Genomic DNA, 24660 nt, shown 5'->3' on the forward strand with positions numbered 1-24660 from the left:
TCTCATAAAAATGTGTAAGATACCACAAATTTCTTTTTGAGCAGCAAGCAGCATAATTCCAGAAACTGGTTTGTTGAAGCCCTACATGTTTCAACAGGATACAGGATAAGCAGTGACCTTTCAAAGTGAAAAGCAAATTGCCAAACAATCACAATCGTCAAATCATCCAGTGGAACACCCATTAAGTTCATCTTCAATCAGACTTCCTAAGAATTGCTTTTTCTCCATCTGGACTGCTACCTTTTGACCTTGGTCTGCAGCCAATGCTGTTCAGTAACCTTTACACCATGTTAGTTATTCCCTTTTCCCACCTGATCTCATTAGAAGCAACTTTCTTCCTGTTTTGTAAGAGAAATAGGAAATCTGCTCATCCAGTGTGATGCAGTCCAAGACACTCACTGCCAATAAAACAATCAAGCTGCAAAATGTTAGGGAAATTGGAAAAGGCCAAGAATAACATTACAGAAAATCTGAAGTGATGGAAAATAAGAAAAATAATAGAACCCTGATAATTAAGCAGCATTATGGTGCTATTGTCACCTTTTTTTTTTTTTTTTTTTTACCTTTCCCTTCATATACCCACTGGCTGAGGTACAGATGCTGTTTTCAAGGATAATAGACCCATAGTCTGTTTCCACAGATGAAACTGACCTCTTGGAGAAAACACCAAACTTCTGCAGCCTGCAAAAAACCCTGCAAATCTCCAAGAGAGAATACAATTTCCTGTCCATGTTTTCCTGTAACATTTAACTAATCCTTTATCACCACAGATATGAGGCTATAACCTTCCAGGTATAAATTTCAATGACCAAACAGGCAAGTGAGTATATGTCTATACAGAAAACAAGAAGTAAAAATTATTTTTATTGACATCGTCCTTTCATAAATACCATCTTGTAGCAGAAGGAGTAGCATTACAGAAGATGTGAATTACAGTAATTAACTGAACTTTAGATAGCAGTCATGAATAACTCAATATTTCTATTTAGATGAGTTAAGATCTGAAACATCAAAAAACCCAGAAGTAATAAAAAGTATTTTGCAAAATGAAGTATGTTTAACAGATATGCAGAAAGTAGAAATTATACAGAAAAAAGATTATTGTAAATTCAGCTGGATCTGTTAACCTGTGGGAAAACAAATTGAAGGGAGAGCATTCATTAATATTTGAAACAACAGAGCATGAAGCAAAGGAGTCCTCGTGAACAGTTCTGCAGCAGAAAGAAGATGAACTGGTCGACTTCATATTATGCAAGATATTATGCAAGACAGATGTAAATTACTTGCCTTTTGAAACAGCTTATTTTAATGTGTTTATGTCACAGTACACTTTTGCAGTTACATTTCTGGAAGGGCAGCTGTTGCTGTTGGGTAGACATCCAGCAGCACTGACCACCATTTCACTGTGCTTCACCTGCCTCTCACGTTCTCAGCTCCACTCACACCTTCCCTGCATGAACTCCTACCCCCAACACATGGCTTTACCCTCCTGGATTCCAGTTTCCTCTGTCACAACTGGGCCACCTCTTTTAAAGACCTGAATTTGGCAAAGCCAGTGTCTAAAATAACTGTTTTCCCAACACTCCACCTTGTCCCTTAGAAACATGCACCTGCCCACAAACTGAGTGGCAACTCACATTAGTGGGAATCTGCTCCACTTTATGTCTTTTCCACTGAAGCAGGTCTTTTAAGGGAAGTAATCTATTTGTTGTGTCACCAGTTGGTTTTGCAGTTGAATTTTTTGCTGTTTTTGCAACTTGAAACTTACAAGCCAGTACAGGAAGGCGTGAACTGGCTGTTGTAATACCCATCCAATAATAGCTATGCAAGTTAGGCAGATGGAGAGAAAGCTGAGTGTGCTCTTCAGACCCCGGCATATGTTTGGGGTAACTCCATGTCTAGGAAACCTGCTCAGTAAGAGATGTATTCCCTTCTGCTGCTTCTTCTAGGAGCTCACAGACGCCTCTCAAGGCTGGCCTGTGTCTCAGTCTGAGGTGCTACACTCCTTTATGAACTGCATAGGTCATGCAAGTCCTTCATGGCAGCTTCCTAGGCTCTCAGGACTGCATGGCAACACTTAATGCTTAGAGAAGTAAATCCTTTGTTGAACCTAGATTGACACCTGTCAGACACTAATATTCTTTATACCTTATCTTGGCAAGTCAGAGAGAAAAGGTGAGATGACATCCCCCCTCAGAGAACAGCAGTTTTTACCGATGCTCCTTCCCCTCCCATGTCAATGTCTACATTTATATGAAGCATATTTTCCCTCCAAACTTTAATGGGGATTTATGAAGACCATCTTTGCTGGTTGTTGGTTGTTCTTCTTTTAAAGTCAAGTAAGTCAAATTTAACAAATACAGGTCTCATTCATAAGCAGTGAAGTGTATAAACCACTGCAAATCATGCAATGAAGGGAGCAGTCCAAGTTTACACTCCAGAGATTACAGCGGCAAAGGGATGGTTCAGGAAGTTTCTGCTTCCTTCCTAAAGTAGGTAGAGGTTACAAATTAATCTCAAAAGAGTTTATACATCTTCAAAGAGTTAATGAGTAGGTTAAAACTGCCTGCTTCTCTTAATTGTCTACAGGGCGGTTGTAGCATATAAAGTACCCATACATGTATATGAGAAGTACAGCAGAGAGAGCCAGCAAACAAACAGCAGACAGGGACAAAGCACTGTGTCTTCTGTGGAGGATGCCTAAAGGTCTTCTTACTTTCATTCGTCTTTTTATGCTCTTACTCAGTTTCTCCACTATTTGCCTGGGAGTACTTTGCATGTCCATGAATTCCTCCATGTGCAGATGTGGGAACAACAAGCTAGTGTTTTATTGCCTGTTAGCTTTGGGGCTCTGTCTCCTAGTTACTGGCATTTTCTGGAGCACTTTCCATGAAGTCCTGAAATATAGGGCCCTTGGCATCTTCATTCGAAATCCCAGCCACAGAGAACCACATGTCTGCACCATAGACAGGTATGTGTTTCAGATGAATTGGGAGGGAGGGATGCTATTTTTTAAACATACAGTGTTTGTGAAAAGAAAGAAGCAATACAAGGTTTTTATAAAATGCAAATCCTGTAGCCATTTTATTATTTTTCTGCGGAGAGAACTGTAGTCGGAAATTTTATTTGCTAGAGCAAGCAGCAATGTGCAAACAGCCATTCATGAAAACAATACCTAAGGTAAGGTATACTACCTGAAACAAAGAAGGTTTCAGACTTCCTAAAGCTTCCAAAGTCATGCATGGAGGCAGCAGGTGCAGCTATTCCGAATTCACGCAGGAGCATACTGAGTTCCATCTCAGCAGACCATTTAGGATGCTGCTGGGGGATGGGTGCTCATGTAGAGAGAAGCTGAGATATGCAGGGGGCCTCCGCTTATTCACTATATGGCTCCTGCTTAAGTTTCATTGTTTGATTGTCCCCCTGATTTAAAAACCTCAGGAAATTCAACCTAAGGCTAAGAACCTTCAGGCTAAGCGCAAGGTTCTGCATCTGGGTTGGTGCAAATTGAAGCACAAACACAAGCTGGGCAGAGAATGGTTTGAGAGCAGTCCTGGGAGAAGAACCTGGGGGGGTTTTGTTGATGAAGTAGGTCACTGTGACCCAGCAATGTGCACCTGCAGCCCAGAAAGCCAAATGTGTCCTGAGCTGCATCCAAAGAAGTGTGACCAACAGGTCGAGGGAGGGGATTCTCCTCCTTGGCTGTGTCTTTGTGAGTCCCCACCTGGAGCATCTCATCCAGATCTGACATCCTTGGCACAGAAAGGGCATGGACCTGCTAGAATGGGTCCAGAGAGCCATCCATGAAGATGATCAGGGGAATGGAACGTTTCTCCTGTGATGACAGGCTGAGATATCTGGAATTATTCAGCCCCAACAAGGTTCCAGTGAGTCTACAGCACCTTATGTACATGAAGGGAACTTACAGGAAAGATGGACAGGGACTTCCAAAAAGAACGTGTAGTGACAGTACAAGGGGGAATGGTTTCAAATGGAGAAAGGATATGTTTATATTAGATATCGGGGAAAAATGATTTACTGTGAGGGTAGTGAGGCACTGGAGCAGGTTGCCCAGAGAAGCTGTGGCTGCCCCATCCCTGGAAGCACTCAAGGCAAGGCTGGATGAACAATCTGGTCTAGTGGAAGGTGGCCCTGCCCATGGCAGAAACTGAATGATCATTAAGGTCCCTTCCCAAAACATTCTGTGACCCTACAACTTTGTTCTTAATAAAGTTTGATGCTTTGAGAGAGACAGTTTCTTAAACTGCACTAGACCTGGCAAAACTCTTTAACATGTCACTGGATACAAATTTCTTTCCCTGGACTGTTGTGGAAACCGTACTAGAAACACTGAGAATGGGTGTTCTAAAGGCACTATAAAAGAAACATGCAGTAAATTTTGGTTAGATAAGCAGAAACGTACCAAATTTATTTTTAAACTGTGGAAAACAATGGTTATTGCAATAATAAATAACTTTGAAGACTGATTTCATTCTTCTTCCAAATTAAACTTTTCTCTCACTTGTTAAAATACTCACAAGCATGTGTGTTTGTATGCCATGGTTGGGAATTTTCACGGGGAAGGCTTGTCTTTTTAGAGTGCTGTGTTTTAATAAAACATTTTGTGCAAGGCGAGGCAAATTATACCAGTTATGCCTACATTTTACATTAATGTATTTCATTCTTTAAACACAGTTAGATATCTGTTTACTGTTAAAGCCTCATCTAAATTTTGGAAACATAACAGACAAAGCATCTAACCAAGCTCTGTGAGATAAATCACACTTCACCATAATGTGTTTCTTTTTGGCATGCTTATTTTAGGCCTGACTTCTATCCTCCCTCTTATGAAGACAGCATAGATCCTGAAAAACTGGTCTCCGCACTGTCAGTTGCCTCCATATTAAAACAGGAAGAATTCATCAATATTCCTCCGCCTCCATACAGTGAAAGCAGTGTAGAGTTTGTCAGTGAAACAAATGAGCAGGAACAGCCACCACCATACACATTATCTCAGGAGCAACAGCAAACAGCTGGCCAAGACCCAAACCCCGGAAGGGGGTTAAATTCTCATATATTCATGCAAGAAATCAATTGCCAACAGGATACAGATTTCCAGATGACCTCAGGAAGAGCAACACCTGTCAAAACATGAGAGACTGGCAGCCAGTAAAATCCTGCGTTTGTGAAGCAGGGAAAACTGGAAGAAGACTTGTGTCAGTGATCTAATAGTAACACTACTTAAGGTGAAATTGCACAGAAAAAACATTCATCATTTGTGACTTAGAGGGGAGTTGGAGGGGATATGTAAAAGTGCTCAGTATTTCAAATTAGAATAAATCTCCAGAGAGATAGAAATGCTCAAGCTGTGTCTAATAGAAGTCACCATCTCTGGCAATAGAAGTTTCTTACACTGCAAGATAAATGAAGCAGCATGGTGTTTTCAGTCTTGACTTTTGCTTCATAAGGAGTTTCAGAAGAAAGCTCTCATTTTTGGTTTTGAGACATTAACTGACTTGGGAAACCTATTAACTTAGCTTTTGTTTGAGATTTGCAGATTATTTGTTGCAACTGATTATTTTTGTATTGTATGCCTTTCAAGTTATTTTTTTTTATGTGGGGGGTGAAAAGAACTGCTATTTTACTAGTGAATTCATTAATAAATTTTGTATTTAAAACAAATGCCTTGAATTTGTTTATATGATACAAGGTGCCTATGATTCAGGATAAGGGCACAATAAAATACACCACCCAGGTGCCAAACAGAGAGCTTTGGTTATGCTTACATCTCCTCAGAGGGAACTATCAATTACAGGAGGAAAAACCATCTCTGATTCTAAGAGCAGTTGCTTCTGTCACAGCTTACTCAAGACTGTGGGAACTGAAAAAGGGACCCTGTATCCTGTTTCTGACACAAGTGGCTTCATAATTACACAACAAACACCAGAAAAAGGACAGGTTTGGACTCATCCTTCTTCTGTTACATGGATCTTTCCTCCCACAAAATCACTGAGGCAAATTTGCATTCAGGCCACTGTCATCTGTAATTCCAGATGGCAAGAAAAATTTCATGAGGGTTCACTCAGATTTGAACTTGTAGTATTTATTTTGGATGGAATTTTTCTTTCTGGGTTGGAAGGTTTGTATTGGAGAAGATCATTTAGTCCAAGCCCCTGCAACGAGCAGGTACATCTTGAATTAGATCAGGTTGGTCAGAGCACTGTCCAACCTGACCTTGAATTTTTCCAGGAATGGGACATGAATCACCTCTCTGGGCAGCCTGTTCCTGGTTTTGATACAGACCAGTGAGACAGAAAAGCTATCACACTTTCCAGATGTTCACATACTGTAAGACTACAAGTTAAGCATTACAGCTGTACATGTGTGGTAGCCATGGCTAAGGCCAGCAAACTGACAGCTGCATCAGTTTTGTCTTTCAAAGAATTTCATCCTTTATGGAAAGAACACACAGTTCTTCCGTTGTTGTAAGTAGAAAGGAAAGAAGAATAAAAAGGGTCGGACAAGCTACAGAGGTGAAAAATCCTTTCAGGATTTTTGGATTTTTTCAGGAAGTTTGGGATGAGAAATGTAGAAAAGTACCCAGAGGGAACAAAAAAGAGTCCCTGAAAGAGACAGAAGATATATCTTTCAAAGTGACTGAGAAGCAGGACACCACAGAGAACAATAAAAATCAGAGGAACACAACACATAATTTCCAAAACAGTTAAAGAGAGGATCTGCTTGAGTGACCTTATTACGGCTTTACCTCCTAGCATTACCACATCCATCCTGCAAAATCTCCAGCTTCTTTACTCCAGAGTCCCACATTCTGAAGGCAGCCAGCATCGTGCAAGTATTAGTGCAGGCATCAATCACAGCAGGTAAGACTGACTAACCAGGAGACATTCCACAGCAAAATCCTTGTCCTCTGCATGTTTATCTTCCCCCCACCCCCATGGAAATCTAGGTTTTACACTAGGTGGTATTAAAGCAAGACTGAGAGAGCGGAAAATGGCTGGGACTACAGTTCTGAGTCATACTAAGAGCAAGAATTGCAGGAGTATCACTGAAGTTTGCTCTTGGAGTGGTTTGCTCTTGGAAACACATTCAGAGCATGTCCATATGTATTTATGAACAGCCAGGAATTTCTTTCCTTTCTCCCAGTTCCACAAGAGTCCTGCAGTGCCCCTTTTTAGTGCCAGCCGCTTTCAGATGTTGTGAGGTCATAATGGATCTAGAAATGTGAAACTGAGGATAAATGCATCTTCAACCTGCAGTATGCAATAAAGTATTTGACACAAAATATTACTGACACAGGGAGAACATTCACATTAATACCTAATATTTTGATACAATCTGGTTTTAAGTTTCTCTTTTCAGCTGATGATTATGAACTCAATGCAAAATGCCATGGGCAAAGAGCTCAAAAAATGTCAACAATCTTAAGGCAGCAGAAGGCTTTAAACACTTTGATTTTGATTGTATTTAATAGTGTGAATTTATCTTTGCCAAGAGTAGCAGCTGGAAATTTCACATTAAAATAAATTCTCTTTGGGCTGAAGGATATGAACTGGTCAAACTAAAGCTTCAGAACACAACAGATTCAGTGCATTGAGAAACAACTTCCTGACACTGGTGACCAAGAAGCCAATCTTGGCACTCACAACACCAGAAGAAATGTGTGGGCATGTTTTTTGCTGCAGGGATCATGAGACATCATGAGATGGAGAATTCAGAAATTTGAGAGGAGGGAGAATACCAAAGAGTGGAACTTAAGTTTACAGAGCAGACTTTAACATTTTTAGAGTTGCTTGGAAGAATCACATGGGTTCTGGCCCTGGAGAAAAGATGAGTCCAGGACAACTGTTTAATTTTCAAAGATCGCCTCCTTTAAGCTCAGGAATTGTTCAATCTGAGATCAAACAAAGGGAGCAAAAGGCCTACATGAATGGCCTACAGAGAGCTCCTGACTAAGCTCAGATATAAACAGGAAATGTATGGTAAGTGAAAGTAGGGACAGCTGAATTAGGAGGAATGCAGAGCACTGTACAATCATGAAGGGATGAGAAAAGCCAAAGCCCACCTGGAGCTGAATGAGGTGATGCTGTGGTTAAGATCAGCTGGAAATTAGGCTCCAAACAGCCACTTCCCTTCCCCTGACCCCCTCCATTGAGAAAGGGACAAAAAGGGAGATTATGGGTTGAGACAACAATTTACTGGAAAAATAATAAGATAAGGAAAACAAACAGTAACAGCAACAATAAGTACTAATAAGAACAATATATAAACGAGGATGATTACACCCCAAAAATGCTTATGGAAGTCCATCTATCCTGTTGTAACCATGGCCCATGACATGCAGCTTTTCCTGAGACAAAGGAGAAAAATAGCAGGTGTTACTGCATCCCTGGTGGCAACATGGCTTTTCCACAGACAAAAGAGAAAAGAGTGGGCGTTACCACAGCCAGTGCGGGGTTCTTGTCCCACGTCTGAGACAGTGGAAAACAATGATGGACAAATCTCCCAAGCCAGTCTGCATAGCTTCACCCAGACTGCACCACTCTGCTCAGCACTTTGCTTTCACAGGAAAAGAGGGAACAAAAATGTCTGTCCTTCCACTCTGCCTTTTCTTCTACCCAAAGCCATGCCCTACAGCGATGACATGACTAGTGTAGAATAAATCACCTGTGTACATCCATATGGCTCCAGCCTCCTTGACCTTCCCATACCTCCATCCCAGCAAATGCAAAAATAACTCTGTATGGGCTGAAACCAGAACAGATGGGAAATGTGAAGGGTAATGGGGAAAGTTTCTACAGCCATGTGAGTTGGAAGAGGACATAGAAAAGGCTGAGGTGTTCAATGCCTTCTTTGTGTCCATTTTTACTGGCAAAAGCAGTCTTCAGGAATTTTAGGCCTTTGAGACTACAGGAAAAATATGCAGTGAGGAAGACTTACCTTGGACAGAGCAAGAAAAGGCCACCAAGTACTTGAAAAAACGGGACACACACACATCCATGGAATGATTTAGGATGACATGCACAGAGCTCAAGAAGCTAAATCATGCTATTGCAAGCTACCCTCTATTGCCTCTGAAAGGCTGTGGGTGACCAGAAGTGGTCCCTGAGATAAGAGAGCAAATATCACTCCTGTCCCTGAAAGGAGGAGGATCTGGGGAATTATAGGCTGGTCAGCTTCACTTTAGTTCCTGGGGAGGTGATGGAATAGCCAGTGATGGAAACCCTTGCCAAGGACAAGAAAGTATTTAGGATCAGGAAGGATTTATGAAAGGTAAATTGTGCTTAACCAACTTGACGACCTTCTAATTGAACACTAACAAAGGGAAGTCCTGCTCTTGTGGAGGAACCAACCCAGACAGCAGTACATGCTGGGGCCAGTGGGCTGGAAAACAGCTACACAGAGAAGAATCGAGGGGTCATGTGCTTAACAAAAAGTTGTCAGCTCACCAGCAACTCACCTGCACAGCAAAGACAGAAACTGACATCCTGAGCTGCATCAGGAAAAACAGCAGCAGCAACAGCTGGAAGAAGGTGATCCTTTCCCTCTGCTCAGCACTGATAGAGTTAAGATACATCTGGAGTGCTGGGTTCAGGTCTGAGTTTCCCAAGCACAAAACAGACATGGACATTCCAGAGTACTTCCAGCAAAGGACCATAAAGGGACTGGAAATTTTGTCATATGATGATACACTGAGAGAGCTGGGAGTGTTTGCTCTGGAGAAGGCTCTTGAAGGATCTTACTGATTTGTAGAAGTACTTGGTGGGAAAAAAATAAATGTACAGACCTAGGCTCTTCTCAGTGACAGGACAAGAGGCAATGGGCATAAACTGGATGACATGAAATTCCATCTGAACACTCCAGAAACTTTTGCTATTCAGTTTTTGGTTTTGGCTTTTTTTTTTTTTTTTTTCCCTACTATGGGACCAGTCAATCATTTGTACATGTTGCCCACAGAAGTTCTGGCATCTCAGTCCTTGGAGATAATTAAAGCCAACTACACATGGCCCTGGGCAGCCTCCTCTACCTGACTCTGCTGTGAGCTGGGACATAGGTGATTTTAGTCCTGATGGCACCTTCCAACCTTGAGGATTCCCTGATCCTCTGGTTCAGGTAAGTAGTATATCACCTTCCAAATTGTGTCTGAACACATAGAAAATATGAGGGTTTAGGAAACAGAATGATCCAAATAAATGTTACTGCAATCACAGCTGAATAATACAGGAATCTTGCAACTTCCAGACTCGAGGAAGCTGCTCATTAAACAATAGCACAAAAGGGTGTGGGTCTCTGTCACAGTGCCTAGACAGTGTGATAAGATGAACAGCATTAATAATAGTTTTCCTTCTGCTAAATGTATGGTCTGGTTTTAGGAGCTCTGCATGTTTTTGTAAGTTCATACAACTTGCTTTTTTCCACACATTCCTCTATCATGTTAATAATTAAAAGACCTCAGGAAATGCAGCACACTCCATGTGGCTACAGTCCTCTCCCACATACTTCAGATATAAAAAGTTAAAGTGCTTGAGCCTTACAAAGTTTTATTCATCTTCTTGCAGAGAAAATACCAGTAATATTTTATCAGTATCACCCATCACCATAAAAAAAGGGATGGCGATTTCAGGGTAGGCTACTTCTGCAAGTCTGCTGTTTGACAGCTATTCAAAACCAGACTCAAATAATCCTTTTCTGAAACAGCCCTTTTTCCATTTACATACACAGGCACAACTAATGTTTCTCCAGCCCAGGACAAAGTCAATACAGAGATTTTAAAACATGCCCCTTGGTTTATGATGACTGCCTTCATGAAAGTAGACTGCCATCTACTGCAGCTCTAGTGACAGCTTTCTGATAAAAGCACAAGTATGTTTCTTCAGTCTTCATCTGTTCTTGAGTCTTCCCCCTGCATCCTGAAAGACACATGGCTGCAATATATTTTACTTTTCAAACTGTATTCTCATTTCAGAAAAACTTGGCAAATGGGATACTCTGTAGTATAAACAGCTAGTTCAAAAATAATTTCATTGTCAGAGAATGTGTACAAGATTTTAGAAATTTTAGTGGACTGACTTACAAAATGTTCCCTCACACAACCCAATAATTTGAACTGTCATAATCCAGAATGTGTCTATGCTTGACCATGTGTGATCTACCATTTAAGAGATTATTATCCTGCACCTAGAGAAGTTGAATTAAAAAAATATATAAATGAAATTATAAATTAATAAATAAATATAACTATAACTATAACTATAACTATAACTATAACTATAACTATAACTATAACTATAACTATAACTATAACTATAACTATAACTATAAAATATTATATAAACAAGATTTTTGTGAAGATGAGTGCTCTTACATTATAAAGTAGATGTCCAAACTGTGTGAAAACGTCTTGGTCATGATCATATAAAAGAAAAATCTTTGTAAAAAGAGCTAAAGTCTTAAAATCTCTTTTGGTTTGTGGGAACATTTAAGGGCAAGGTAGGACACTAAGTGAGAACATACCTCATTTGTTTAGAACCAATTAAGTAATAATGTAATTGTAATAAAGGTGACTTTATTAGGATGCTTGAAAGTGCAGGGTGTCTTGTCCACAATTATGTATTAAGACAGACATACGGCATTACTCTTTATTGTATACTAAGTGTTATAGCCATTTTCTGACAGAAGTGTTCAAAGAAATTTAAACAATTTCCTTTGCTGCAATATTATATAAGTTGTACTGAAGTTTGACAACCACAATGAATTGAAATACACTGCAAAGAGGCAAGCTGCACAAAGCCACCTTGACGAATGATACAAGTGATCATACCATTTCCAAGGAAGCAAAGCTTTCAAGCAAATTACATGCATAAAGTGTTTGTGTTCTTTTTCAGAGCACAGTATTGCAGCTAGAACTACTGTATCATTTCACAGGCAGAAAAATGCTGATGTCCATATCCCCAACAGCCTTCTCAGATCTATGCCGGGAACATCTCTTGTACTCCCCAAATTTTTATTGCATCTTGCAACAGTGGATACACTGTTACCAAGAATCTAATAGAAACCATGTCCAGAGGGTGAGTGAGACTAGTATTTCTATTCAATTGATTAGGGTTTAATTCCCTCTCACTCACTTGCTTTGTGGCAAGTGGAGCATGAATATTCAGAAGACTTAGAAGAACTTCCGTAACTCCTAAACAATTGCTGAACTTGCAGAGATTATCTTTCAAACACAGTAAGCACCAGTATCATCTCCTGACATGAGGAATGTCAGATTCCACACCCGACATATTGCTGGAAGGACAAAATCAGCTTTATAGAACAAAGGACTCCTTCTGGAGGAAAATAACCAAAGAGTCAAAAAAAAAAGGAAAATCTAAAGGCACAAGTCACATTGATATGTTTTAAAAGCAGGGGTAAAAAAGCATGGAATAACCCCATCTTTGGGAGCAAGTGTAAGTGTGTATACAACACTGCTGTCAGTGTGCATCTGTGAGCAACAGGAGAGGCCTGAGAGGAGGCATGGAGCCAGGGGAGGAAATACACCCTGTGCAAAGCCCAGTACACAGCCCTATGACTCAGACATGCTCCGCACACCTCTTCAGAAACTTACCAGAACGTGACAAGAATCCCAAACAACACTCACCAAACATGTCTTTGCTTTGCAATTCCTCCCTCTCTCTCCCTTACTGAAATTTCTCCAACTTTTATCATAGCGTTCAACACCAAGAAGTTGTCATTTTTGGCTACATTACTGACAACATTTGAATGTTAAGGCCTCCTTCTTTGGTTATACTGTTATCAGAAATTATGATACTGCAGGTAAAACAAGTCAATACACTATTGCATTTGGAGATCAATGCAAATGATTACGCTTAACGTTATATTGAATTTTTCTTCCCACCTAACTTTTAAAATCATACAAGGCACAAATGGCTAACAAGTTTTAACAAGGTTCTGTCTCTTCCTTGCTGTTCCTCTTTTGGCCCTGGTTTAACAATCTTCCGTGGCTTCAGGTGATGACAGTGGGTCCCTTTCGTCCTGTCCTCTCATGAATCTGAGATATTTTCAGTGCAATTGCAATAAGAGGACTCAGGACAGCCTAAAGATGAAGAAAAAAATTGAATTACATAAAGCAGAAATATAAAAAAAAATCTTACATTTATAAATCCTTCTTTTAACTGCACAATTATACAATAATAACAGTAAATAAGAATATCAAAAACTGACACAGCTATGGTGTCTATTGCTGTTATACTTGACACAATGAAGTATCATGCTTAGCATAAGTTTTGTAAAGTGTTACATTGAGTATATCTAAGCTATGCAGAAAAGAGAAACAGTAAATATACGCTGCACAGATCACTCTCTGTGAAACAGGAATTTGAAATCTGCAGTACAAAACAGCCCAGAAATAACAGAGGTAGACCAGCTTCTATTCTGATGAGGGGAAATCAAACAGATGATATTTTCTTCTTTTTCTAAATACACTTAATATGTGAAGCTTTGGGTCAGAAGGGACTGTAACAACTAACTACCTTAACAGAATTCACAGAAGTGTATTTTGACTAATACCACATGCAACTGTATTAACAGGATAAATTCCAAAAGAACAGCATGAACTTTCAAGTTTCAGGCTACAGACCTTATTAAACAGCCATTTATAGGCTTGAATGGGTGAGTACAGATGACAGCTATGATAGTACCACATGAAAATCAAGTAAAACACAACTTTTTAAATGGAAATTGGATAGTCTTTCAGTTAGTTAAATGATTCACAAAGACAAAATGGCAGAACTGAGTTTTGTGTGAAAATTTTCCTTTCAGAGACTCATATATTTGGTTACCAAACTAATTCTTTGATCCTTAGAGATTTTCTACAGCTGTCTCTTTCAAATAAACTAATTCCAGCTTCACATACATTAGGTTTGAGAATCAAATGAAACAGAACAGTAATTCTGGAGAGCTGAAATTTAGAGATATCTTCTTTTATAAGCCTGTATAATCAATATTTTGAATCTGTTTCAGCCACCTGACAGTTTCTGATAGGAGGAGGTATTTCTTTACTTATGCAAACAGTCAGACAGTTAAATCACAAAGAGTAAAGAGACTAACTGCGCAAGCAGAGTCATGGAATAACACCATGAATGCCATTGGTGTCAAGTGAGTTTATGATTAAGCTCAGTTATGCACAAGTGTGAGCAGTCTGACATGTTATTGTTAAAAAAGCTCCATATTTGTAGATATCTGTCTTCTGAATAATCACTGAAGCAGAACATAAGTCTATTAAAGTCAAACATACTTAGAGAAGATTAATATGTCGAGCACAAACTCGTATCTGTGAGCAAATGCTGCAAAAGTAAATATTAAAATGTGCCAATTTATAAGGTCTGGATGAGACTAAAGTTCTTTGAAGTTCTCCCCTAAGAAACCTCTTCCTCATTTAATCTAAAAAGTACAAGAAAAATCAAAAAGGAACTGTCCTGACCCGCTTTACTGGATCCTGCATTTTTAGGCAAGAAATGCACTCTGAATTAAAAAAAAAAAAATCCACATTCAACACTTTACACAATGCTGGAACAAAACACAGAATCAAATTAGTTTATGTGACACTCATTTACAAAAACAATTTAGCCTGCCAAATGATTCCAATTACTACTAAGTATTCTGCTTGTTGCAATCATGTTTTTCAACAGAGAAAGTTCTTTTTTAATTCTGTCTTTCCACACTTCAATTTAATTTTTATACTTTCTTCACCCAAAATATGTAAAAAAGGCAAAAGTGCGTAATATATGGAATGGCAAGAACAGGACAGAATAACAAAAAACTAGTACTAGATATGTCTTTTAAAAATTCCTTTACATCTGCCATGAATAGTTTACATTACAGCTGCAAGAGATAAATCTCAGCCAACAATCATTTATCACTAATATTCCTCTAGAAAGACTTCCATATCTCAAGGAGATCTTTTTTAAAAGTATTTTTTATTGGTTCTGTCCACTTGAGAAACTATGTAAAACTTTACTATTGACATTTCAATTCTAAGTGACAGTTGAAATTACTCTGGATGTTAAATAGCCCATTTATCTCTTGGCAACTGTTTAGGACATATGGCATGTTACCCTTTAGATAAAATGTAAGAATTGAAAATTAACAGAACTGACTTAATCAGATCTTGCTTTAGTAATCATAGGTAGAAGTTATATCTCTAAAAATTAGCTAGGAGGAAGGAATGATTACGAGAAAATAAATCAAGCAAGCAAATATCTAACATCAGGCACATACAGATTAAAAGCTTTTTCCTTGGGAATAATCTGTAGCAGATCTGTCAGACACGTATAATTCCTCTTGGCTCATTAGCAATTTTTCTCTCTGTGATCTTGCAAGAAAATTCCATACAATTTCCTTTCTCTAATCAAGGTCGTGGATAAGATTTTTCCCAATGATGCACCAGGTTTATCAAAAAGTTAGGAAGGGCTGAAATGTACCTGGATTGCATGTTAAAAAGCTCAGCATTGTGCCTGTACATCCTGCCATAAGGGCTCAACACAAAACTCGCCACAGTGTGGTTGCTTTGGCCTTCCAATCCAAAAACACCCAGAAGTCTTTGGAAAGGTTTACGCTACAGCCACCTGCCATAAGGATCTAAGGGGTGAGGCTCATTGTGAAACAAACTGAACTGACTCTGTAATATGCACAGCACTGGTGGTGTTCACTTGATTCAGCTAAGAACACCTTCGACAGAAAAAAAGGAAACTGACCTCTCTAGTCTTGTGCATAGTCTGCCTGTTAACTCAAACAGAATTACAATAAAGGTCAAGAAACTAGTTGTTCTGCCTCAGGCAATAGAGGAGGGCAGGCATGAAAGGTGAAATAAACAGGCGGAAAATGGAAACCAAGTGGAGCATGAAGACATCTATGTTCACAAAAGATTAGTTCTTTTCTAGTATAACCAAAGAGCTTTAAGGGAAAATTAGGTTTGATTAACTAATTTCCTTGATTCATGGAATATTTGATAATTAGTGTCCCATGATTTATTTCCTTTGCAGTCCGAGTTGATTTAAAATTTCTTCACTCTACAGTGTGACTTTGAGAAGAATCTGAAGCTAAATTACTTGAATAGCACAAACATGCTGCATTATCTAAGAGTGTGTTCAAACAGATATAAGTCTCCACATTCCATGTGTCCTCTAGGAAAATCTTACGAATTTTAACAGTTAAAGCAAAACTTTTATTATGGTTCAACTCCAGCCAGCAACTAAGGACCCCACAGCTGTTCGCTCACTTCCCTGATGCCGGCAGACTGGTAGAGAATTGGAAAAATGTAAAACCCATGGACTGAGATAAGCACAGCTTAATAACTGAAATAAACTAAGATACAATAACAAAACTGATAATAAAAGGAAAAAGAGTAAGGAATAAAATCCAACTAAACTCACACAAATTATGCATAATACAGCATTCACCACCCACTGACTGATGATCAGCCTGACCTGAGCAGCCATCAGTCCCTCACAGCTAACTCCCACACAGTTAAAACACCAAACAAGACATTCTGTGGTATGGAATATCCCTTTGGCCAGTTCAGGTCACCCATCACAGCTATGGTCCCTCCCAGATTCTTGTCCTCACTGAGAGAGCACAGGAGATTGAAAAGTCCTTGACACGGGTTAACTTCTATTTAGCAGCAACTACAACATCAGCGTGTTATCATCATTATTCTCATACCAAATCCAAAACAGCACTGCAACACCTAGTAAGAAGAAAATTAATTCTAGCCAGATGAAATCAGAACAATTTCATATAATTTTTATGGACTGTACTGCATGTTCTGATAGCTAAACAGAGTAATGCTAAAAACTCCTCAAAAGTAAACAGAGAGGCAATAACTGTCTAGCAAACTGCACTTGTGCTTAGTGTTGTGTGTGCCTTGCAAGAACCATAGAGATTCCTTTCATTTTGTCCTAATGAAGTGACATAGAACCCAGGACTTCTGGATTTTTCATCTCAGTTCCCTGTCCTTGGACCATCTCACACCATAAACAATAATTTTCTATAATCACTCACATATACAATCACATATAACAAAAATTTTTCATATACCAAACAAGATCCACCTGCAAATCAGAGGGTTTTTCTCTCTGCTTCTCAGTTTTCAAAATCCATTTCAGAAATTCATTAAATGAATCTTTGATGATCAAGATGTATTTTTAACCTTTTTTCTTTTTTTTTTGTGCTTTCTAATTGGCTTGCCTTTTCCAATAAAAACACAAAGAAGCAACTCCTGCCCCGAAGTCTTTGCTTGGCTACTGCTAATCTTATGATTCTGTAGCTAACTAGTCCATTATTTACTAGTCTACAGCAAAAGTAACTGCAGTATTTGTGATTCACTGCATCCCATTTAAAGAGTACCCAATATAGACTGCACACAACTGAGGGAATTGGTTGATGTAATTGCACAGCCACTCTCCTTGATATTTGAAGTCATGGCGGTCAGGACAAGTCCCAGGTGACTGGAAAAGGGGAAAATATTGTACCCACCTTTAAGAAGGGTAGAAAGGAGGCGTACTGAGAAATACTGACCCGCCAGCCCCACCCCTGCCTGGGAATATCACAGAACAGATGCCCCTAGAGCTGTGCACATGCAGGACAGGGAGGTGATTCAGGGCAGACAACACAACTGCACCAAGGGCAGATCCTGCCTGATCAAGCCAGCGGCCCTCTACAATGGGGTGATGGCATCAGTGGACAAGAGAAGGGTTACAGGTGTCATTTATCTTTATTTTACTGTAAAGCCTTTGGCACAGTCCCCCACAACATCCTTCTCTCTTGACTGGAGAGAGATGGACTCAGTGGGTGGACTGTTCAGTGGAATTGGTTTGACAGTCACATCCAGAGGGTGGTGGTCAATGGCTCAGAGTCCCAATGGACTTGAGTGAAAAGTGGTGTACCTTGGGAGTCCATAATGGGACTAGTGTTATTCAGTATCTTCATTAATGACATGGACAAAGGGATCAAGTGCACCCTTAGCAGATCTGCAGATGACACCAACCTGAGTGTTGCACTTGACACACCTGAAGGATGGGATGACATCCAGAGTGACTTGAGAAGCTTGAGAAGTGGGCCCATGGGAATCTCATGGAATTTTTAAGACCAAGTGCAAGGTGCTGCCCGTGGGTCAGAGCAGCCCTGGTACCAGCACAGGCTGGGCATGAACAGATCCCAGCAGCCCTGCCCAGAAGGAATTGGGGCTGCTGGTGGCTGAGAGGCTGGACCTGCCCCAGCCAAGGGCACTGCTAGCCCAGAGAGCCACACGTGTCCTGGGCTGCATCCAGAGCAGGGTGGGCAGCAGGGCAGGGAGGGGATTCTGCCCCTCTGCTCTGCTCTGCTCAGACTCCACCTGCAGGGCTGCATCAGCTCTGGGGGCACAGCACAGGATGGACAGGGCCCTGTGAAGCAAGTCCAAAGGAGTGACACCAAGCTGAACAGAGGCATTGACCACCTGCCCTATGAGGAAAGGCTGACAGAACTGAATACATTCAGCCTGGCAAACAGAAGGCTTGGAAGTGACCTAACTGCAGCCTTCCAGCACCTAAAGGGAGCCTAAAAGAAAGAGAGGAACTTTTTACATGTAGTGACAGAGCAAGTGGGAATGGATTAAAACTGAAAGAGCACAATTTAGATTAGATACTAGGAAGAAATTCTTTACTGTGAGGCTGCTGAGGCACTGGAACAGGCTGTCCTGAGAAGCTGTATATGTCCCAAACTCCATCTTCAAAGTCAGGTGTGGATGGAGCTCTGAGCAATCTGGTTTAGTCAGGAAGGCTGGAGATACATGATCTTTAAGGTCCCTTCCAACCCAAACCATTCTATAATTCTGTGACTCTATGTCAACACCTATTTATTGCTGAGAGAACTCACATAATAAATTATAATGTACTGTAAACAGAGCTAATTAGGTCATTATCAGAATAATGGGGACTAATGACTACTGACACTCTTTTCAGGACAGTTACCCTGAAACAGCAGCACAACATGTGGTTGAAGAACACACTGGATTTACAAGTACAATCATGGCGGATCATTTCTTTCTTTGCCTTTGTATATGAAACTTCCTGTTTGCATCTTATCCAAGTTCAATAATACATCCACGTGGCTAAAAAAAGGACAAGATGTGTGGGGATGTACAAATATCAACTATTGAGGTAACATAACAAAGTAAGGCTATAAATGAGATTAAAGGTCAACAAAGTCTTATTTTAGTAGTTCATGCCCATTGAACATCTCTCTCTACTTTTTGTAACTGTATTAAATTTAGGAAAACTCATAATTCTGTTCACTTAGAAAAAGGTACATGCCAATGCATAAAAGTCCAATTCATGCAAGATTTCAGAGAGAAGCCTGCTTGTTATAATGAACTGAGCTTTCCGAAATGCTAGTTGGATGCCTATCTGAATAGTTAAAAACAATAAAATGATTTTAAAATATAAATCTTCTATGTAAAAACTATCTGGAAAGCACTATTCTCAGGAATGCCCAGTGATGAGGGCATCACTTGTGACAAGCCACACCAATAGTGATGTTTAATTCTAGAGCAGAATATTTCAGTTTTAGAAAATTGTTGGGCATTGTTTTCAAGACTTTGTTTTAGATCTAGATTGCATCACCACTCTAAGTTATGCAATATTCAATGAGTAATATTTTGAATTGAATTTGATTTGTTTGAATTGAAAACATTGAGTTGTTTCCGAAACACTTTGGAGAGAGTATGATGTTAATTTTTCTTTATTGCTCCTGATTTTCACTGTAGATAGTGGCTTGCAGAAAGAACTGAACAGAAAAATGTAGCAATCCCTTATTTCCCAGGTGTCCATGAAGCTGCTTCTGCGAATTTCTTTAAATGGATCATTCAACAGCCAGAAGTCATGGCTATTCACATTTGTCCATGACCTCAAACATACATTATTGGCATGTTTTATCACTTTCCTCTGAAGACTTTTGTTGTAAATCAGGAACTTGTCGATGCTTTATGCTAGGTAGAAAGTACTAGCAATAATTGTATGAAAGATAGTACTAAAATATGATTTGGGTGACTCTTACATTCATTAACACCTATGGTTTACAACACAACTGGCCTACATATAAACTAGAACAAAAGGTCAGGAAGGTCCAGTTCAACTCAAAAAGTGCCACAATTAGTGTTCCAGAATAATATGCACATCTCAACATGCACATTGGAAGACGTAGTTCAGACATTTACTTATCTGTGAAAAATTGACCATCAGAAGCTACATTGTCAAAGACTACAGAAGCCAAATGAAAAGAACTTCAACACTACCGTAAAGCTGGATGATTAATGAAAAGGAAAGCGGGGGGGGGGGGGAAGGACGCTGGTATGAGGCAAAGTCAAGCTAATTACCATAATGATTCCACAAAATGGAACCTCCAACACAACTGAGTTGCCTGTCAAGATGGAGACATTTATTTTCTGTGACAAAAAGCAAAAGATGTATCAAGGTATTTTTGCCTTTCAGGTCAGGTTTTGACCGGAATTGTCACCAGGCAAAAACATGGAGCAGGGCATTATCTAAAACAAGATGCTGGAAAGACATAATAAACAGGACCATCTGAATATTTACTTAAGCAGCTCATCATCAAATAATCTTGTCTTGGTTTATCACATAAAAGGTATGGAAGGGAGATTTTCTTGATCAGCTGTTTCAGAAAGAGTGAAATAATACAGAAACCACATACAACTGTCTCCTCAGCTACAGAAAAATATAATTCAAAATGTAACAGCTTTCTTAAATATTATAAGGTAATACATAAAGTATACGTATATAGTTAATATACTCCTTTATGTCAGTGCTTTTTCCATAACTGACCACTTATATATACGCTATGTTCCTATTAATGACAGCAAATAGGCAACAAAGTTCTTGAAACTACAAATCTGTCACACCTCTTTTAGATGTGTGCATGTCAATATGAACTTTACAATAGTGAACAATAAAGGAATTACCGTATCAGGGAAACTATGGCACCCCTTTCTAGCAATGCTGCTTTCTGAAAAAGAAGTATTTTACTCACGTTCTTTTACATACTTCACTGAAGACTATAAAATGCTCTCCTGCGAAACATTTAGTTATTTTTCTACATGAGGATCTCCTAAAATTTATGCACTGTCTTGAAGTCTGCCATCTGCCTGTTGGATACAATCTATGACCCTGTTGTTTCTAATGCGCTGATGTTGTTGGCAAAGCATGCAGCCAGGGCAAGGAAAGACAAGCAGTGGGAACTGTGCAAGACTAAGCAATGAGAAACCAAATAAAGAATTTATTGTATTAATTGAGATGAAACTTATATTTATCCCAGATGTTATGCACATGGCAGATGAGGAGGGTGTTTACAGTACCGTGTATTTCCTGAGGCAGTCTGGATAACAAAATGCCTTTCTGCACTGCATAAATGCAGGAAAGTCCCTGTAGCAAGTTTCAAGGCAATGATGTTTCTACCCCTGGGATTATATGTTCGCTAGTGAATATTCTGATTAAACAGTCAAAAGTCCTGTGATCTGACAGGCTTTGTTACCAATACAGAAAAAAAATTCCTTCCAACCTTTTTTTCTGTCCTTGGGAATAACAGACACTTTTGGTGTGCTGAATAAAAGACCAAACTCTGAAATCCTCGAGGACAGTCATAAGCCCTACTGCTTAGGATCCCCTGAGGACTTTCTCCTGCACCCTGGCCAAGGCCCATTACAGCCTGTCCCAGGGGTGTTGGTCCCTGCCTGAGCTAAGCCGTAGGAGTGCCTGTCCCCAGCCTTATCTCTGCCTCTGCTGCCTGGGTGAACCTCAGGCACAGGTGGAGCTACAGGCAGCTTCTTTCCCTGAAAGACTGCTTGGATATTTGCTGTACCTTGTCTCCAGTTTTGACTTTGATCCTGTCTTCTGAGTAGGTCTACTCATCCTTGTCTCCAGCTTTGTCTCTGGCACCACCTTTTTCTGCTGCCCCAGATGAACCCTGCCTCTGATCCATCACTTGTTGAGGCAGCTTGCTACCAGAGAGCTGCCCTGTCCTCCTCACTTTCCCACTGTAGGACTGTCCCCTGGACAAGGAGGACGCTGCCTGTGGTGCAGCAGGATGCCTGGCTCCTACTGCCTTGTGCAGCAGATGCATTCCTGCTGCTCCCTGGACATGGTCTGTATTCTGGCAAGACCTCATGCACCTCTCTCAAGCAAATGCAAGCAGAATTTAATAGATCATATCTGCAGGCATGGGATCTGCAACATTTCTGTGACAACTAAAGCACTTTTCATGACTAATACGTGACCGCTGAACAGCGTAAGAAGAAACTCACTAAGTTTATGGTCAGAATCTGGTGAAGCATCAAACACTTACTTAGAGTTCAAATTCATTTGACAGTATATACGTTTTCGTAGATTTGCATTCCAGTCATGAAGACACAACTACCTGAGACTTAATACTAGGGAGTTTTGATTTACTACAAGCCAAATGCTTAACTTCTTTTCCATGAAATATCTTTAGTCCTCTCTTGCATACCACAGCATAAAGAACATTTACTGAGAAAAACCTAAGAGTGTGGAGTGTAATTTATTTTATTAATTGCATAAGGCATCTGCTGGACAATGCGGCAGCTTGCTCCTAAGCTTTACTCTTCTTAGGAAAAAGTCTGGTTATGATATGAGATAATTCTGAGACAGTTGCAAGTCTTTCCCTTACAAGGAATCCCTACATTGTTGAGACTCTGGTATCCACATTTCCTAACTGTACTCTGATTGTGAAGAGTACTTGGGATGCCCTAATTAAGTGGCTCTCAGATAATCTCCTTCAAAAATGGTTATCTTATTTTTAAAATACTGTTCCATAAATCAAATCACAACTCTAAAAAACTTCTGAAAAAAATTCTAACTAGAATGACTTCTCTTAACTTTAATCAATGAAGTCATTGATTAAAACTGCAGGTCCTTCCTCAAAAGGAGTACACTTGCAAGACCAGGGAAATCATCTACAAACACAGTACATGGGTCAAAGCATTGAGTGTTGCTTCTGAACAAAGATGAAAACCTGTATCCACTGCCATACCAAGGCAATGCTTTACTTACTGACCTACTACAATTCTGTTGCATTACCTGTGGCTCCTTATTGTGTTGGCTAGGATCCTTTTCATAACTCTCTGCATAGATCCGCAGAGTAGCTCTCACATGACTAGAAGCACTCATTCTGAAGATGAGTCTGGAAGCATCTGAAAAAATAATCCGCAGCCCCTAGGAAAGGAGAAGGAACATCACACATGGAACATCATACAGTACCTTAACAAATCACCAGACACTGCTCCAGAATAAAAGTGAAAGGAAGAGTCATCTGAATGCCAATTTTTCTTTCCCCACAACTTTGGACAACACACTCATTACTCTTTGTTCTAGGTTGACTATATGATGCTTTTATCCCCAATTGTCTTGTTCTGTTTATGCTGAATAAGTTTTGCACCTTTAAGACTTGTTCCAGAGAGTGAAGGGGGGAGAGAAGAAGTGTGCAGTTTGTTTTCAGACACTGCACTCACTCCTCACATTCCTGCTCCTGGACTGTGATGTCTGTGGATGGATTTGGATCTCTTCCAAATTTGCCCTGAACCAGGACCCTCTTTTTTCCCCCTGGAACATTAAAAAAGATGTTGTGCATTCCCTCCCCCTCCTAATAACAAATACTCTCTTACTGTGTTTTTTTTTATTTCTTTTACTTGATTTGCTCTTACTCTGTGTGGCAAAGCACAAAATCAACAGCCTGAGAAATGGGTATAAGATCACTAAAGGTAAGTGGCTTACAAAACAGCTACAGAATCCTTGGATAAAAAAAATAGTTGTCAATAGTGAATACAAGAGACAGGACCAGCTGCTATCCCTCAAATACTACACAGCAATAAATGACTGCAAGAATTTCAGTAAGTCTATAGTACAATTTGGAAAACTTAAGGTGTTAATTGATTTCAAGTACATTACTTCATGCACATTAACTTGTGCATAATAAATAGGAGTGATTGATTAATTAATTAATTAACTAAAAATTTGCTCTTTGCTGCCATCTTCACATCTTTTTTTCTTTTATCCTCCCCCTGTTGTACTGCACATATGAACACTTTTTTCTACAGACCACAGGTCACATTCTTGGATCCACAGTTTCTGTACAGAAAGGCCCTTAAAGCTGAAGGACTAAATGGCACAGATAAATTGTTGTAGTGTTGCAATATTCTACCAGCTGTGCACAAATACACATTCTAGTTCCCTTTATGTAAATGGTATCCTTAGACTAAGTACAGCCTCTGATAAGCCACTGAACTTTTCTGCCCCTTTGTCCTTCTGCTGTCAAAGGTCTAGTGCACAAACTGAGATCCTTGCTACTTCTGTTTAAAGGGCAGTAAGCCATTAAAAAATGAAAGAAGATAATAAAAAGATATGCATTTTATTCTTCCAGTTTTATCAGCAGCTACAAGACACTGATGTTCGAAATGCAGTGTGTCAATATTCTAAAGTATAAGTAAAACCTAAGTAAAACCTTTGTTTCCTCAGATATATGCCAAAACATCTTTAGCACCATATAAGGCATTGTTTGATAATCACAGACTCATAGAAT

The 24660-nt window shown here is 39.7% G+C and overlaps 2 protein-coding genes across 2 annotated transcripts in view; one reads left to right on the forward strand and one right to left on the reverse strand.

Moving 5' to 3' along the window:
• Nucleotides 1-522: 522 nt before the first annotated feature.
• The window catches only part of PGM5 (phosphoglucomutase 5), a 78227-nt gene continuing 54089 nt past the window's right edge, over nt 523-24660 (reverse strand). Inside the window, exons 10-11 of the mRNA XM_005488281.4 lie at nt 23163-23297; nt 523-13111 (exon numbers count right to left, since the gene is read on the reverse strand). Of these exons, the coding sequence (XP_005488338.1) occupies nt 13022-13111; nt 23163-23297 (225 nt within the window). The 3' untranslated portion in view covers nt 523-13021. The remainder of the gene's footprint in view (nt 13112-23162; nt 23298-24660) is intronic.
• Nucleotides 2697-5155, forward strand: TMEM252 (transmembrane protein 252). The gene is made up of 2 exons (XM_005488282.3): nt 2697-2971; nt 4825-5155. Exons 1-2 carry the CDS (start codon nt 2697-2699, stop codon nt 5153-5155), a joined length of 606 nt encoding a protein of 201 aa, XP_005488339.3.

Source organism: Zonotrichia albicollis, chromosome Z (genome assembly GCF_047830755.1).
Source record: "Zonotrichia albicollis isolate bZonAlb1 chromosome Z, bZonAlb1.hap1, whole genome shotgun sequence".
NCBI lineage: Eukaryota > Metazoa > Chordata > Aves > Passeriformes > Passerellidae > Zonotrichia > Zonotrichia albicollis.